The following is a 15,396-nucleotide window of genomic DNA, read 5'->3' as shown; positions in this document are numbered from 1 at the left end:
CCACTCCACTTTATCCCCTTCTCCCACTGCTCAGCTTGGCTTTTCTTGCCCTAAATGATTAATGCCTGAAATCCTCACCCATTTCTGCCTTGCAGCATTTTCATCCTGGCTGCAGCCAGCCCACAAAGCCACCTCTGTCTGGGTTCAATTTAAATTAAGACACAGAGTTAATTAAGTCTGCTGGCTGGGCTCTCCACCTGACCACACAAATGCACAACTCTCCTTTTCCACAGGGAGAGAGAGGAGCAGGCACCCTGCTCCAACGTGCAGAGCACAGAGGTTTTCAGTTTTTAACAGCACTCCCAGATTGCAGAGGGCTGCAGGAAAGGCAGGAGTGTTGTGGCTGGGATGAAATTGGGCAATTTGAGGCAATCAAAACCATTTTTCTAAAGCCAGCTTGAAAGGCCCTAGCTCAGGGGTCCCAGTCATTTTGAGAATCACTTTGTCACCAAGGAGAACAAAGTGAGAGATCTCCCAGCAATCTCTGGCCATCAGAGGGTACCTGGCTGGGGCTGTCCCTTGTCACAGCCCACAGGGACCCTGGCAATCAGGGACCCAGCACCTGCCGGCTTCTCCCTCTGGGAGGAAAGTCAAAATATTTGCTGCTGCACCATTGTCTGTCTGTGACAATCTATAACTGATTTAATATCTACCCCAGCAAGCTGAAGAAATTATAACCTGAGACAAAACCAAGTGACAGAAACCCCTCATTATTTTTAGCACAGCTGGATCAAGAGAACCCAACTCTACCTGTCATTATTTCATCTTCATGAGTTTCTTGTCACTTGAGAGGAAATTATGTTTTTGATAGAAATATCACCTTGATGGGTCACTTTCTGCCCCAAAATGCAGTGGGTGTAGATTTGAATATTGAAAATAATAATTTACTATCTCTGTATTAAATGATTCCTTATTAAATGATTAAATTAAATTCTTTATTCCTCTATTAAATGATTCCTTATCCTTACTCCTGTATTTAATAACTCCTTATCCTTATCCATCTGGATAAGGAATCATTTAATACAGGAATAAGGAATTTACAAGTAAAAGAAACCATACAAGTAAAACTGAAGCTACAGAAAGGACAATGACGTTTTCAAGGTTTTGATCTCAGTGCCCAGGGTTTGGGGGTGTTTTCCCTCCCCCATTGCTCTGTGAGAGATTTGAGTGCTGGCACAAACCCAGCAGCTCAGCACAGGCAGCAGAAACCGTGGGCTACAACTTCACCCTCAAAGCTTCTTTCTCATTCTGGAATTGAAATCTGATTGTTAGATGGAAAACAGAAAACCCTCATGCTAACCACAACTCCAAAGTCTGCAAGTGCAGCTTGGGGGACATTTCCTAGAGTCAGCAGAACTGGCTCCCAACAGGCAGAAAATTCTGAGGTGGCAACAGATTTCTACCTTTGTGCACTTTGTGACTGTCACAGGGACACAGGGGTGGTCAGGGCTGAGAAATCACTTGGTGAAGAAATCACTTCTTGGCAGAAATCAGAGTGACACACAGAAGGATCAGGCAGCTTTGCCCAAAGTTCAGCACAAGCCCAGAGTGGAAATTCCACAGATGGAACAGAAATTTATCAGTAAAAATTGCAACAAATTCAAACAAACAGAAAAAAAATCTGTTTTGGTTGCAGATGTTCAGGAGTTTTCAAAGGCAAGAGTGGAGAAACCAGACTGGCTTGGGTTTGGTGTTTCTGTCTAAATTGCCAAATAATTTTGCTCTTCAGCCCTGGTGCTGCACTGGGCTCTCTTTCCAAGGAGCCAATGAATTCTTTGGCACAAAACTCTGCTGTGGAGGGGAACTTGCCATTCCAGCTGGTTCAAATGCAAGCAGCAATTAGGGAAAACTGCTCTATACCACAGTGACACAGAGAAAATGCAAAAAAAAAAAAAAAAAAAAAAGGATAGTGATTCCACATGTCCACAGAGAAAGCTTTAAAAATTCAACACATCCTTTTGTAAGGAAAAAACCTTTACAAAAGACAGGTATCTTAATGCCTTACCTAAGACAAGCAGCTCAGGGCCAGGCTGAAGGATTTGCAGCACAGAGGGTGGCAAATCCCAATTAACAATGGCCACTGAGCCCCTCAGTGCTGGGGAATCAGGACAGCTGCTTCTCCTCTGCCCAAATCCCTGCTCATCTCCAAAGGCTTTGCTGCTCCTGCTGTGCACCTGTGCTCAGCCACTTGGAGAAACCATCCCAAAATATGAACAAAACCACCCACAGAAGCAAAAAAGCAAGAAGCTGGTTTAATTTGGGTAAGAAATTAGGGAAAACGAATAAAAGAAGGCATGTCATTTCAAAGGGAACTTCATGCAAAAGCAGCAGCACTTGCATCTGATGTACAGAAAGCTGCAAAAGAATTATTTATAAAGCCCAATGACACAGATTCTTCTATTGCTAAAGTGACAAAGTAAGATAAGATGAGCTATTTGCTTTGACAGCTTCACTGTCGGCCCTCAGCGTTCAAACTTTTGATGTCTGGAGTTGAAAACTGACTATTTTTAGATTCCATTTTCTTTCCAGGATGTTATCACACGAGAAGAAATAACCAAAGTTGAAAAGTTCACACCTGTCCAATCTCCATCTGTGAAACTGCTGAACATAATTAGCTGGAAAAGGACATTCACCTGCCAACGTGAGGCTTCCTCCAAACTGCAGGGCAAGAAAAGCTGAACCAAGTGCAAACAGACCCTAATGAAGGCATGACAGAGGTGTGTGCTCAGTGCTTTCACCTCCTGCACACCACAAATCACCCTGATCTCCACTACGAAATGCAGAACTTGGGCACAAAGCCTGAACACTTCACCCACAATCTGAAAGTAGAAAGAATCCAGGGGGTGAATCATGGTGATCTCATCTCTCCAGCAATAAAGAGAATCATGTGTCAAGCTTCACCAGAAAAGGGAATTATACTTACAGGATGTAGAAAGATCTTATTTATCACCATATTTTTGTCTACAGCACAGAAATGTAGCTGTGAACTGTAAATGCAGCTCAGGATTTACACAACACATTGTCAACAACCTGCTGGCAAAATGCTGCAGGCTGTGGTGATCTCCTCTTGATCCTGAGCACCACCCGGATGGCTCCTTGGAGAGAGAACTCCATGTTTTGCAGAGATTCCATTGGGAATTAACGCTTCCCACCAATTTAAAAGGGATCAGTAATGCACTACAGCTTGTTGTTCAATGCAAGGTGTGGATTCTCTTTTCCCAAATTTACAGAATTCCCAGAATGACCAGGTTGGAAGAGACCTTCAAGATCAAGTCCAACCCAGCCCCAACACCTCAACTAAACCCTGGCACCCAGTGCCACATCCAGGCTTTGTTAAACACACCCAGGGATGGGGACTCCACCACCTCCCCAGGCAGAACATTCCAGAACTTTATCACCCTTTCTGTGAAAAACTTTTTCCTGCTATCCAACCCTTGGTGCAGCTTGAGGCTGTGTGCTCTGGTTCTGTCAGTGCTGCTGGAGAAGGAGACCAAACCCCACCTGACTACAACTACCTTTCAGGGGTTTGTAGAGAGTGATAAGGTCACCAAAATTAAGGTAATTTAATTTAATTCTCTGCATGGCTAAGGAGGAAACTTCCTAAAAAGTTTTTAGGAATGATGTGAATAGTCTGGCACCACACAAAGAGACCAACCCCACCTGACCACAGCCACCTTTCAGGGAGTTGTAGAGAGTGAAAAATTAAGGTAATTTAAATTAATTAAATTAATTAAGGTAATTTAATTTAATTTCCTGCATGGCTAAGCAGGAATACAAAAGTTTTTAGGAAGGATGTGAAGGGTCTAGCACCACAAATATCCTCCAGGTGAATCCTGGAGGATTCACCTCAGGAAGAGGCAGAGGTTTAATGTAAGGGGTATAGAGAGAAAAGAGATGAAGTAGGGAGAGAAAATATGGTGTTATTTTATTGTAAATTTTTTATACTTTCTCAGTGATTTCTCAGGGGTAGTTCCTCACAGCACTGACTCTTCTTCACAGCACAGTTAACAAACTCTAGTTCTCTTCTTAACAAGTAAACTCACTCTTTTATAACACTCATCTTTATTGGATACAGCTGTGGCCTGCTAATGGCAGGCTTGTTCTTAATCTTTACAGAATCCCAGAATGATGAGGTTGGAAGAGACCTCTCAGATCATCCAGTCCAACCCATGCCCTCACACCTCACCCAGACTACAGCACCAAGTGCCATGGCCAGGCTTTTTTAAACACATCCAGAGATGGTGATTCCACCACCTTCCTGGGAAAAGCATTCCAGTGCTTTATTATTCTTTTGGTGAAAAATTTCTTCCTAATATCCAACATGTACCTTCCCTGATATAGCTTGAGACTGTGTCCTCTGGTTCTGAGGACAATTAATTAGTAATTAATACAACTACAACTCCTCAAAAATAAAATTACTTTCTACACTATCTATATTTTTTTACATTTTATCCCCCAACACAGATCATGGTGAAACTGTAAATAACCCATCAGCAACTTCCTCCAGGAGGCAGCTGCAACCCTTGCCCAGCTTTAACACCTGCAGTGAAGCTTTGTTTCAATGCCTGCAAGATGAGCTTGTTACAGATGGATAATGAGATCACTGGCTCTCACAATTAAGGGATGACAATTGTGTGAACATTAAGGAAAGCTTTAGTGATGTATGGTGTTGGAGAATTTTGCTCAGAAATGGCTTATAGAGTTTTGTTCAGACATGCCATAATCATATACAGCTGATGGAAAAGTAAAAGGCAGCTGTGAGGAGCAAATTCTCAAAGCCTGTTTCTGTAAACAACAAGGTTCTCAGGCACATTTATGTAAACAGCAGAAGTTCTCAGGTCGTTTTTTAATAACAAGTAAATATCTTGTCCTTGGATAAGTTTTGGGAAAGCAAAAATGACAAACATGGAGGCCTTGAGAACCATTCATATCAGGGTGAGAAAACAAATCTTGGTTTCAATAACAAGCCACAGGTATTGAAAACCAAAGGAGGGGTTGGTGTTTAATCTGTAACCAATGATGAGCTCGGGTTTTGCAATATGTATGAGCTTAATTAACGCTGTTATAAAATGTGCCTGGTGGATCAATAAATCGGAGTTTGATGCTGATCAAAGGATGGGTTGTCTCCCTTCACTTCTACAGTATGGTTACGTTATTGTGGTTTAGATGTCCTCTGCTCTCCCCACAGCTCCCTTTCCCCCTGTATTGTTGCCATCAGGCAGCCTGGGTGTCCAGGACAGGTACAAAGAAGCTGCACAGGTGTCCCTGGCATGGGCAGTGGGAATGGAAAAGCTTGGGGGTGCTCAGGGGGTGAGGCATGGCAACACCTGAGCTCCAATCCAGCAACAAGAAAGCAGTTTGCACTGATAAATGGCACAGAAGAGCTGAATGACAGACTCTGGGAGGGGCCAGGGCTGGCTGATACAACCCTAGGGGTATAAAACACTGAGCATCCACCTTGAAGGTGAACTGGTATCCATGAGGGGCAGTTCCCAGTGCTGTGAATTTTTCCTTATGTACTCCTTTTGTTGTACTTTTGTTAATAAACCTTTTTAACTTTTCAAAGTGGGTGGTTGTCACTGGCAAGCTGCAGGCAGAGTTACCTTCCAGGCCCTGCTCTGCCTGCTGGGCCCTCCTCTGTGCCATCAGCCTGGTGCCCATGTTCCTGCGGCGCCGGGGCATCCCCTCTGCCCGCTGCTCCTCCTGGGCCCGGGGCCTGGCCCCTGCTGCTGCTGCCACACGCTGCTGCTGCTCATCCTCGTCAGCTGCAAGAAAAAAAGAGAATATTCACGTTAAAGCTGACTCTCCCTTCTGCCTCTGTTTCTGAGTTAGCAAACAGCACGGACACAAAAGCGTGGTTTTCTTTCTTGTGAAAAATGGCTTTTTGCAAATAAGAAAGTGAATATTATACGTGTCATGTTAGAAAGTTATGCTTTATTTATTAATTATTAATTTAATTTTATTAATTTAATTTTATTAATTTACTTTATTATTAATTTTTTGTTTTTAAAATATTAATTTGCTTAATTAGTGTGTTAAATATAGCCTTAGGTTATAACATAATGTTATAATAGAAACTATGCTATGTAAGATATGTTTTTTAAAGAGAGGAATGAGGTACTTGCACTGAGATAGCAGCCACAGGACACCTGAATCTTTCAGAGAAAAAGAATTTATCATTCCATTATCAGAAGAAATTAACTCTTTGTTCTTATTGTCTTGTATTGTCCTAAATCCTAATTGTCCAAATTTTTTATTACTCTAATTATATTAGTATTTTTAGAACCATTTTATTACTATTAAACTTTAAATGAGGTGTATGAATATGCAACAGGCTGTTGCTTTTAAGGGTTTTAATCCTCTGTTAATGTGGGCCCTTTTTTGGGATTATTTTGCCCACAAAGAGGTACCCAGACTGTCTGTAACTCTCTGTTTTTATTTTATTATATCTCATATTGTTCTAACCCTAATTGTCCAAATTTTTTTATTACTCTAATTGTATTACTATTTTAATAACCATTTTATTACTATTAAACTTTAATTTTTTTAAAAACAAGTGATTGGTGTTTTTCACATTTCTGAATATTTTGATTTTTTTATTTGAATTTGTACTTGTGTAACGTAGATTCATCTGATGAAACCTCAGAGGCTGAATGTTTCAGGGAGGAATGTGTAAAGCATTCCACATGAAACAAACCCTGAAGAGCAAAAAAGGGATGACAAATTACAGCTGAAATAAACACTTCATTCTGCCCTGCTGGTTTCAACTCCCCAAATTACAAACAAGACATGAAGGGCCACTGCAGCTCTCACTGCCATTCCTCTGCATATGCAGCAGTTATTAATTAAGATCTGGCAAATTAAGAATATCCTGACAAGAGCAGCTGGGAGGATGGAACTGACCAGTGGGTTCATTTCAGAAGTTTTCCATAGAAAACTCTCAGATTTTTTGAAGCTTCCTGTTGCTTTTAACTATGGCAGTAATGCAAAGAAAAACCCCAAAACCACATAATGGTAAATGCCATCATCCTTGATACCTGCTTTGCATATTCTGTTGATAAACCTAACTGGTATTTGTTACCTGCAAAGTATTAACTTTTAAGCTTTAATTCAAGCAAATATTCAAATGGTCTCATGGAAAACTGCAGAACAACTCACTTACTCCAACTCAGGACACATTTATTTTGTGATCTGACAGATTATGGTGTGTAAGCTCTGTGCCAAGTCTCCAGCACCCCTGAGCCAAACAATGCCCCCCTAAAAAAACTCCTACAAGCATATCTGCCATCAGAAAATGGGATTTGTTGTGAGTGAATCTATGCAGCACCAAGGGCGTGCCTGCAGCTCACCTCAGCTATTTCAGCCCTCAAAGTGCTGATTTGGGGGCTGGTAAGGACAGGCTGCAGCCCCCAGCTCAGCAGGGCCACCTGGGGCAGGCTGTGGCCAGCAGAGATGTCACAGGGACGTCAGCAGGTCCCCACACATTGTGACATTTGGAACTGAGCCACTGCCCTGTCACACTGCTGTCACCCACTGCTGCCATCCACCTGTGCACACAGAACAGGGCTGGGAGAAATCACTGAGTGCAGAGATGCCAAAATGCTGTTCCAATTTGGAATTCTACAGGAAACCTTTTCAAGAAGAAGCAGAGCACGTCACTTCTTGGACAGTGATAAATGCCAAAAACACTCTGCAAAAAGCTTTTTATACAAATTATTTCACTTCCTAACTTCTTAAGATATGATGCAATTCAAACCTCAGCACCCTTTCACCTGCAAGCTTCAGTAATTCCCAAGATTGTGCAGACAGAACAGGGCTGGGAGAAATCACTGAGTGCAGAGATGCCAAAATGCTGCTCCAAAGCTTGCCCTGTCCTACTCACAGCTTATCTGGAATGCTACAGGAAACCTTTTCCTGAAGAAGCAGAGCACATCACTTCTTGGACACTGAAAAATGCTCTGCAAAAAGCTTTTTATACAAATGAAGTATTTCACTTCCTAACTTCTTGAGATATGGTGCAACTCAAACCTCAGCATCCTTTCACCTGCAAGCTTCAGTAATTCCCAAGATGGTCCTGCCCAGCAGCTCAGCTGTGCAGCTCCAGCACTCATTCATTCTGCTTTTGGTTCCTGGTGTCCTGTGAAACAGAGACTGCTTTGCATTTTATGAAAGAGGAATCTATTTATAAGCCATGTATTTATTTCAAACCAAAGAGCTCAGCCCTCACAGAGAAAAACATGTGAACCAAGCCCTCAGCTTTTCTCCACTGAACCCTCTACAGGAGACTCAGCAATTCCTCTCAAAGTGACCAGTGTGGAGTGGGCTCAGGATGTACCAAACCCCACCACACCTGACCCATAGCACAGCCAAACACACAGGGCAGCTGCTGGACAGTATTTGTCACACCAAGCCACTGTGGATTGTCATTTTGTAGGAAATTAAATGTTTTAATGAAGATTTTTTCTTCCTTCCAGTTTTTAAAATATTTCTCCTGAGTGCAGATTCTTTTTCAGCAGCACACAGCTGGCTGAACATGAGTCAGTGGCACTGCTGGCTTGTGGCAGCAGGGCCAGGGCAGTGCCTGTCCCCTGTGCTGGCACTGCTGGGGCACCTCCAATCCTGGGGACAGTTTTTGAGCCCCTCACAAGAAATGGAGGGGCTGGAGAGAGTCCAGGGAAGGGAACAGAGCTGGGGAAGGGTCTGGAGCCCCAGGAGAGGCTGAGGGAGCTGGGAAGGGGCTCAGCCTGGAGCAAAGGGGGGTCAGAGGGACCTTGTGGCTCTGAGGGGACAGCCGGGGGGTCGGGCTCTGCTCCCAGGGACAGGGACAGGAGCAGAGGGAACGGCCTCAGGCTGGGCCAGGGGAGGGTCAGGTTGAATATTTAGGAAATTTTCTTCATGGAAAGGGCTCTCCAACCCAGGCACAGCTGCCCAGGGCAGTGTTGGAGTCCCCATCCCTGTGGAGATTTAAAATCCATGTGGATTTGGCACTTGGGGACACGGTCAGTGGTGGCCTTGGCAGCACTGGGTTAATGGTTGGACTGCCTGACCTCAGAGGGCTTTTCCAGCCTTTCTGACAGGAGCATTCTCGAGCTTCTGTTTGCCAGGCACTCAGCTGGGCAGGGATTTGGAAAACATGAATATTCCTCGCTGCATTTCTCCCTGTCCTTCACAGGAGCAGCAGAAAATCCTCATTTCCTCTGCTATGCTGTGCCACACCTGGACCTGCTCCCTCAGGGGTCAGGGCTGTGCCTACGTGACTCCAGACACAGCTTTTGTTCAGAATGCTGAAAGTTCAGCCGTGCTTCCCTCCCCCTGAGCTGTGGCACACAGAGGGGAGGCTTCACACAACAGAGGACACACTTAAAAATCCCTTTTCCTTCTCCTTGGGGCTGGACTGACCATCAGATCTGAGCTGAACAATGATTTGATCTGAGTTTGTTTTTTTTTTTCACCTCCTCCTGCAGCACACAGGGTGGGGTTTGGCTGCTGCACTTATCTGAGCACATCTCTTCATTTTCCTGGAGCTGCAGAGAGGTCTCAGCAGTGGCACCCCAGGCTAGTCAGATCATGCAGAGATTAGTCACACAAGCACTAATTAGCCTTGATCCAGAGCCATCTGAGTGAAAATTAATGGCCAGCATTAACGAGGTGAGACAAGCCATCCAGAAGCTTTGCAGAATGACAAACCAGGCTGAATTAATGAGATAAACCCCTCTAATTAACAGGTAATACAAACAAAACACTCAACAGCTGTCTGGGAAAGGGACACGGGCTCAGTTTGCGTTTGTGGTGCCCAGGGTCTGACTCAGCCCTGAAAACCCCAGAAGATTTTTGTGCTGGGCCCAGCAGCTCTGCCTGGCTGCTCAGGAAGCATCAGTGCAGATTATTTCAGCTGATTTGTCAGCCAGGGCACAGCAGCAGCTCTGAGACTCTGCTTGTGTCTCCTTCCTGAAGGGAGAGAGAACACAACTGTGCTCTGCCAGCAGAAATCCCTCCTGAACTGGATGTGAAACTGCAGAAACCACCATGGAATCATTCAGAGCCCAGGTCAGAACCTCATTTTGCACTCTCCAGGTAGAAATCTGCTCCTTCACAAAACTGTGCAGACTTTTGCTAACAGCAGAGATGTTTTTCTAGAGAACAGCCCCTTGTCTATCACAGCATCTTCCTCTCAGCTCCACCAGGTGACACTGGGCTGGCAGGCGTGGAGGCTGCAGGGACAGGGACACAGCTCCACCTGCTGCACCCTCACACGGGGCGGCACCACCCAGCACCTTCTGCCTCCGTGCAAAACCTCTGAAATTCACACAGGGATGAGAATTCAGCAGGTGGAGGCTTCCTGAGGAGGAGCTTTGGCCCAGCGGAGCTTATCAGAAACAGCCACGTGGAAAATCAAGAAATGCCTTTTTTTTTTTTTTTTGTTTTCGTTTTCAGTAGAACAAGTCCAGGCATGACCCTGCTGGAAACAACGTGACTGCTGCTCCAAGTGACCTTCCAAAGACACTCAAAGGTACAGGATTTACCTCTCCTGACCCTCACTCCCTAAACATTTGAACATTTTAAAAGCCAGTTTCCATGAGATAACACAAAAGGAAGCTGCTGCCCCAATCCCTGCACGTTAACAATTAAAGGTGAGAGCTCCCACCATTTCTTTAGGCCCAGTGTCCCTGGTTTCAAGTCCTTTCCAGGTGGCAACACAGATTTATTGGCACAATTGTGGCAGCTTCCATTTTCCACCTAAGAAAATGGAATAGAAAAAAAACCTCCTGCTTAAAACTAAATTTTGTGGCTATTAAATACACCACAATCCCAGTGGTTCTGAAAAATAATTTCTGTCGTGTGCAGAGAACAAGGTCATCCCCAGCAGCTGAAATTCTGTGATTTATCATGACAAAAACCAAGATATTAAATTATATATTATAGATATTAAATTACATATTATATTAAACAGTGTATTAAAGTAAAAAAGATCTTAAAACCACAGTTAAAAAAAAAACCAAAAAAAAGCATGGCCAACTTGGAAGTATCAAAAAGTTACCACTAAAAACAACTGCAACATGATTAAAGTGTCCTGGACATAAATTAACTTCAACCAATTTGCTCAAAACCAGTATTAAAGGTTTTTATTTTTTTTTTAATAATTCACACTATTTAAAACAAATGCTTGGGCTAAAATTTAGAATTTTGAATGGTTAAAGAGAAAAGAAATCTTCCCAAACCCCACAGCCCCTGATTTATCCAAATCATGACAGGATTGAAGCTCAGAAATGATCTATTTCTCAAGGACATGCATCCTTCACTTTTACCAAATGTTCATCTCTTCTTTCATAGGAATCCAATGAAATTACATCAGTTTCCAAATCCTTCCAAGAGAAAGATTTAGACCAGGTGTGTGGAAGCAGAGGTGTGTGAGGAATATGTTGGAAAATTTAATTATTACCAGCAAAATCTGCTTTTAGCACAGACCCCTTACCAGCACAGTATTGCACTGTGTTTGTATTAAATGTGTGCTCGTTTTCCCTCTTAATTAAAAATAATCAAAGCAACTGCCACAGAAGAAAAATAATAGTTTCTATTAAAAAATAATACTAAATACAAAATAATACAAAATTCCAACCCCAAAACACCCCATATCCCCAAATCTGTGGAGTATTGACCAGGAATTCAGAGTCTGTCCTGATTAAACATCTTAATTTGACACCTGGCAGCCAAAAATCTGCTTTTAGCACAGACCCCTTACCAGCACAGTATTGCACTGTGCTTGTATTAAATGTGTGCTGGTTTTCCCTCTAAATTATCAAAACAATTCCCCCAAAATAAAAATAATAGAAATTCCAACCCCAAAACACCCCCTATCCCCAAAATCTGTGGAATTATAGTTTCTATTAAAAAATAATACAAAAAACAAAATAATACAAAGTAATACAAAATAAAAAATAATACAAAATTCCAACCCCAAAACACCCCATATCCCCAAAATCTGTGGAGTATTGACCAGGAATTCAGAGACTGTGCTGACTAAACATCTTAATTTGAAACCTGGCAGCCAAAAAAATCTGCTTTTAGCACAGATCCCTTACCAGCACAGTATTGCACTGAGTGACTTTGTATTAAATGTGTGCTGGTTTTCCCTCTAAATTATCAAAACAATTCCCCCAAAATAAAAATAATACAAAATTCCAACCCCAAAACACCCCGTATCCCCAAAATCTGTGGAATTATAGTTTCTATTAAAAAATAATACAAAAGAAAAAATAATAAAAAATAAAAAAATAATACAAAATAAAAAATAATACAAAATTCCAACCCCAAAATACCCCATATCCCCAAAATCTGTGGAGTATTGACCAGGAGTTCAGAGTCTGTCCTGATTAAACATCTTCATTTGACACCTGGCAGCCAAAAATCTGCTTTTAGCACAGACCTCTTACCAGCACAGTATTGCACTGTGCTTGTATTAAATGTGTGCTGGTTTTCCCTCTAAATTATCAAAACAATTCCCCCAAAATAAAAATAATAGAAATTCCAACCCCAAAACACCCCGTATCCCCAAAATCTGTGGAATTATAGTTTCTATTAAAAAATAATACAAAATAAAAAATAATACAAAATAAAAAATAATACAAAATTCCAACCCCAAAACACCCCATATCCCCAAAATCTGTGGAGTATTGACCAGGAGTTCAGAGACTGTGCTGATTAAACATCTTCATTTGACACCTGGCAGCCAATAAACCTCTCTGAGAGTGAGAGCCCAGCAAGGGCAGTGAGCTCTCAGCACACCTGACTCCTTCCCACAGCACCAATTCCCACCCACACAAGGTCACCTCCCCACAGCGGGATGGCAGTGCTGGTTATGGTTGGACTCAGTGATTTTAAAGGGTTTTTTTCCAGCCCAGGTGATTTTCTGATCTAACAGAGCTCAGCAGTGCCACACAAGTGCTGCATCATCCACTGCTCCACAGTGAGGTGGGACATGGCACAGGGTTGATCCCAGATGGCTCTGGAATATCTCCAGTGAGGAAAACTCTGCAGCCTCCCTTGCTTGGCAATCTTTTCCAGAAATTCTCCCTCATGTTCAGGTGGAGCTTCAGTTCCCGCCTGTTCCTGCTGTGGCATTGCTGGCTGTGAAAAATGTGTATTTTATGATTGGCTTTTTGCAAATATGAAAATGAATATTATATGTGTTACGTTAGAAAGTGATGCTGGATTAATTTGCTTAAGTAGTGTGTTAAATATAGTTTTAGGTTAGAACATAATGCTAAAATAGAAACTGTGCTATGTAAGATACTTTTTTTAAAAGAGAGGACTTGCGCTGAGATAGCAGCCACAGGACACCTGAATCTTTCAGAGAAAGAGAATTTATTGCTCCATTATCAGGAGAAATCAACTTCTTCCTGCCTTGCTCAACCCTGAAGAGCCGTCAGGATTCAGAGGAAGAAGCTGACACTGACCAGAGAGAATCCTGTGTTTGAATGGAATTGATGCATCCTGTGTGAGGTGTATGAATGTGCAACAGGTTATTGTTTTTAAGGGTTAATCCTCTGTTAATGTGGGTCCTTTTTTGGGCTTATTTTGCCCAGAAAGAGGTACCTGGACTGTCCATAACTCTTTGTTTCTATTGTCTCATATTGTCCTAACCCTAACTGTCCAAATTTTTATTACTCTAGTTATATTACTATTTTTAGAACCATTTAATTACTATGAAACTTTAAAAATCCTAAAAACAAGTGCTTAGCATAGTTTTTCACACTATGTAAGATACTTTTTTTTAAAGAGAGGAATGAGGAACTTGCACTGAGATAGCAGCCACAGGACACCTAAAGCTTTCAGAGAAAAAGAATGTATTGCTCCATTATCAGAAGAAACAAACTTTCTTCCTGCCTCACTCATTAAGAGGAAGAAGCTGACACTGACCAGACAGAATCCTGTGTTTGAGAGGAATTTATGCATCATGGATGAGGTGTATGAATATGCAACAGGCTGTTGTTTTTAAGGGTTAATCCTCTGCTAACATGTGTCCTTATTTTGCCCAGAAAGAGGTACCTGGACCATCCATAACTTTGTTTTTACCGTCTCATATTGTCCTAACTCAAACTGTCGAAATTATTATTACTCTAATTGTATTACTATTTTTACAACGATTTTATTACTATCAAACTTTTAAAATTTAAAAAAACCACAAGTGATTGGCGTTTTTCACACCGGTGTCTGCCGGTGCTCAGGGTTGTCCTTCCCATGTGCAGGACCTGAACTGCACTGTGCTGAAATTTGGAAGGGTTTTCTCTGCCTGTCAAAGTCCCTCTGAAAGGGCACAACCCTCTGAGACATCGGCCATTCCTTGTTTTGTATCATCAGCACTGTGCTGAATTTTGGAAGTGTTTTCTCTGCCCTTCTCCCCTGCCTGTCAAAGTCCCTCCGAAAGGGCACAACCCTCTGAGACATCGGCCATTCCCTGTTTTGTATCATCAGCGAACTTGCTGAGGGAACATCGACCCCATTGTCCAAACAAGCCACAACCACCAAGCACAGAACCCCGGGGACACCACTGTGACAGGCCCCCCCTACACCCTGTGCCTCATTCCCGAGCCTCCGGGACCTGTTCTCCATTCTCCCCTCATTTACAGGAATCTCAGGGACACCTTCCCAGTCCCAAAGCCCCTGACAGAACCCCTGACAGAGAACTCAGACTTCCAACCCGGCACCCCTCACCCTGGGGCCGCCTCAGACCGGGAACCCCCAGCAGCAGCGGCGCCCGCACCCCACAACCTCCGGGCAGCCCGGGGTTAAGACACCGGGACAGCCCCGGAATCCTCCCCGGGATCCCCCAAAACCCCTCGGGACCCCCCAAAATCCCCGCAGCCCCCAACATGACGGGTCCCCCTGAGGGGCCCCCGCCGCGTGGCGCCCCCTGGCGGCTCCCAAGTAACGCCCCCCCCCCCCCCCCCCGCGCGCGCGTGTGCGGACCCGCTTGAGAGCAGGGCCGCGCCCACCGGAACGGCCCCGTGGGGGGGGGGGGGGGGAGGCCCAGCCGGTGCGCTCGTCGCTTCGACCCACCTGCCCTAGCTTGGCCGCGGAGGCGGGTGGTGAAGAAAAGAAGGACGGCGAGCAGCACGGCAACGGCGGCGAGCAGAACCGCGTCCATCCCGAGCGCCGGCCCCGCCCACATCACCCTTGGTACGCCCCGTCTCCTTCCCCTGCAGCAAGGCCCCCCGCGCGCGGGCTGCCCCGCGGGGTGCCTGTGGCGGCGCGGCGCGGAGGGCGCGCTGCGATGGGGCAGGCGCGGCTCGGGCAGCCCGCGGGAGGGGTCCTGGCTCGTCCCTGAGGCGGGCGCTGAGGGAGGGCGCGGAAAAAGGAATTAAAGGCGGGATTAAAGCAGAAGTTAAAGGAGAAATT

The 15,396-nt window shown here is 44.1% G+C and overlaps 1 protein-coding gene across 1 annotated transcript in view; it reads right to left on the bottom strand.

Annotated features, from left to right (window-relative positions):
- DDRGK1 (DDRGK domain containing 1) overlaps positions 1-15,168 on the bottom strand; it is a 46,866-nt gene extending 31,698 nt beyond the window's left edge. The window contains exons 1-2 of the mRNA XM_058803406.1: positions 15,058-15,168; positions 5,604-5,765 (exon numbers count right to left, since the gene is read on the bottom strand). Coding sequence (XP_058659389.1) covers positions 5,604-5,765; positions 15,058-15,145 — 250 coding nt within the window. The 5' untranslated portion in view covers positions 15,146-15,168. The remainder of the gene's footprint in view (positions 1-5,603; positions 5,766-15,057) is intronic.
- Positions 15,169-15,396: the final 228 nt, after the last annotated feature.

This window comes from Ammospiza caudacuta, chromosome 4, assembly GCF_027887145.1.
Source record: "Ammospiza caudacuta isolate bAmmCau1 chromosome 4, bAmmCau1.pri, whole genome shotgun sequence".
NCBI classification, from domain to species: domain Eukaryota; kingdom Metazoa; phylum Chordata; class Aves; order Passeriformes; family Passerellidae; genus Ammospiza; species Ammospiza caudacuta.
Note: the sequence above shows the minus strand (reverse complement) of the source record. Positions and strands in the feature narration are given on the sequence as shown.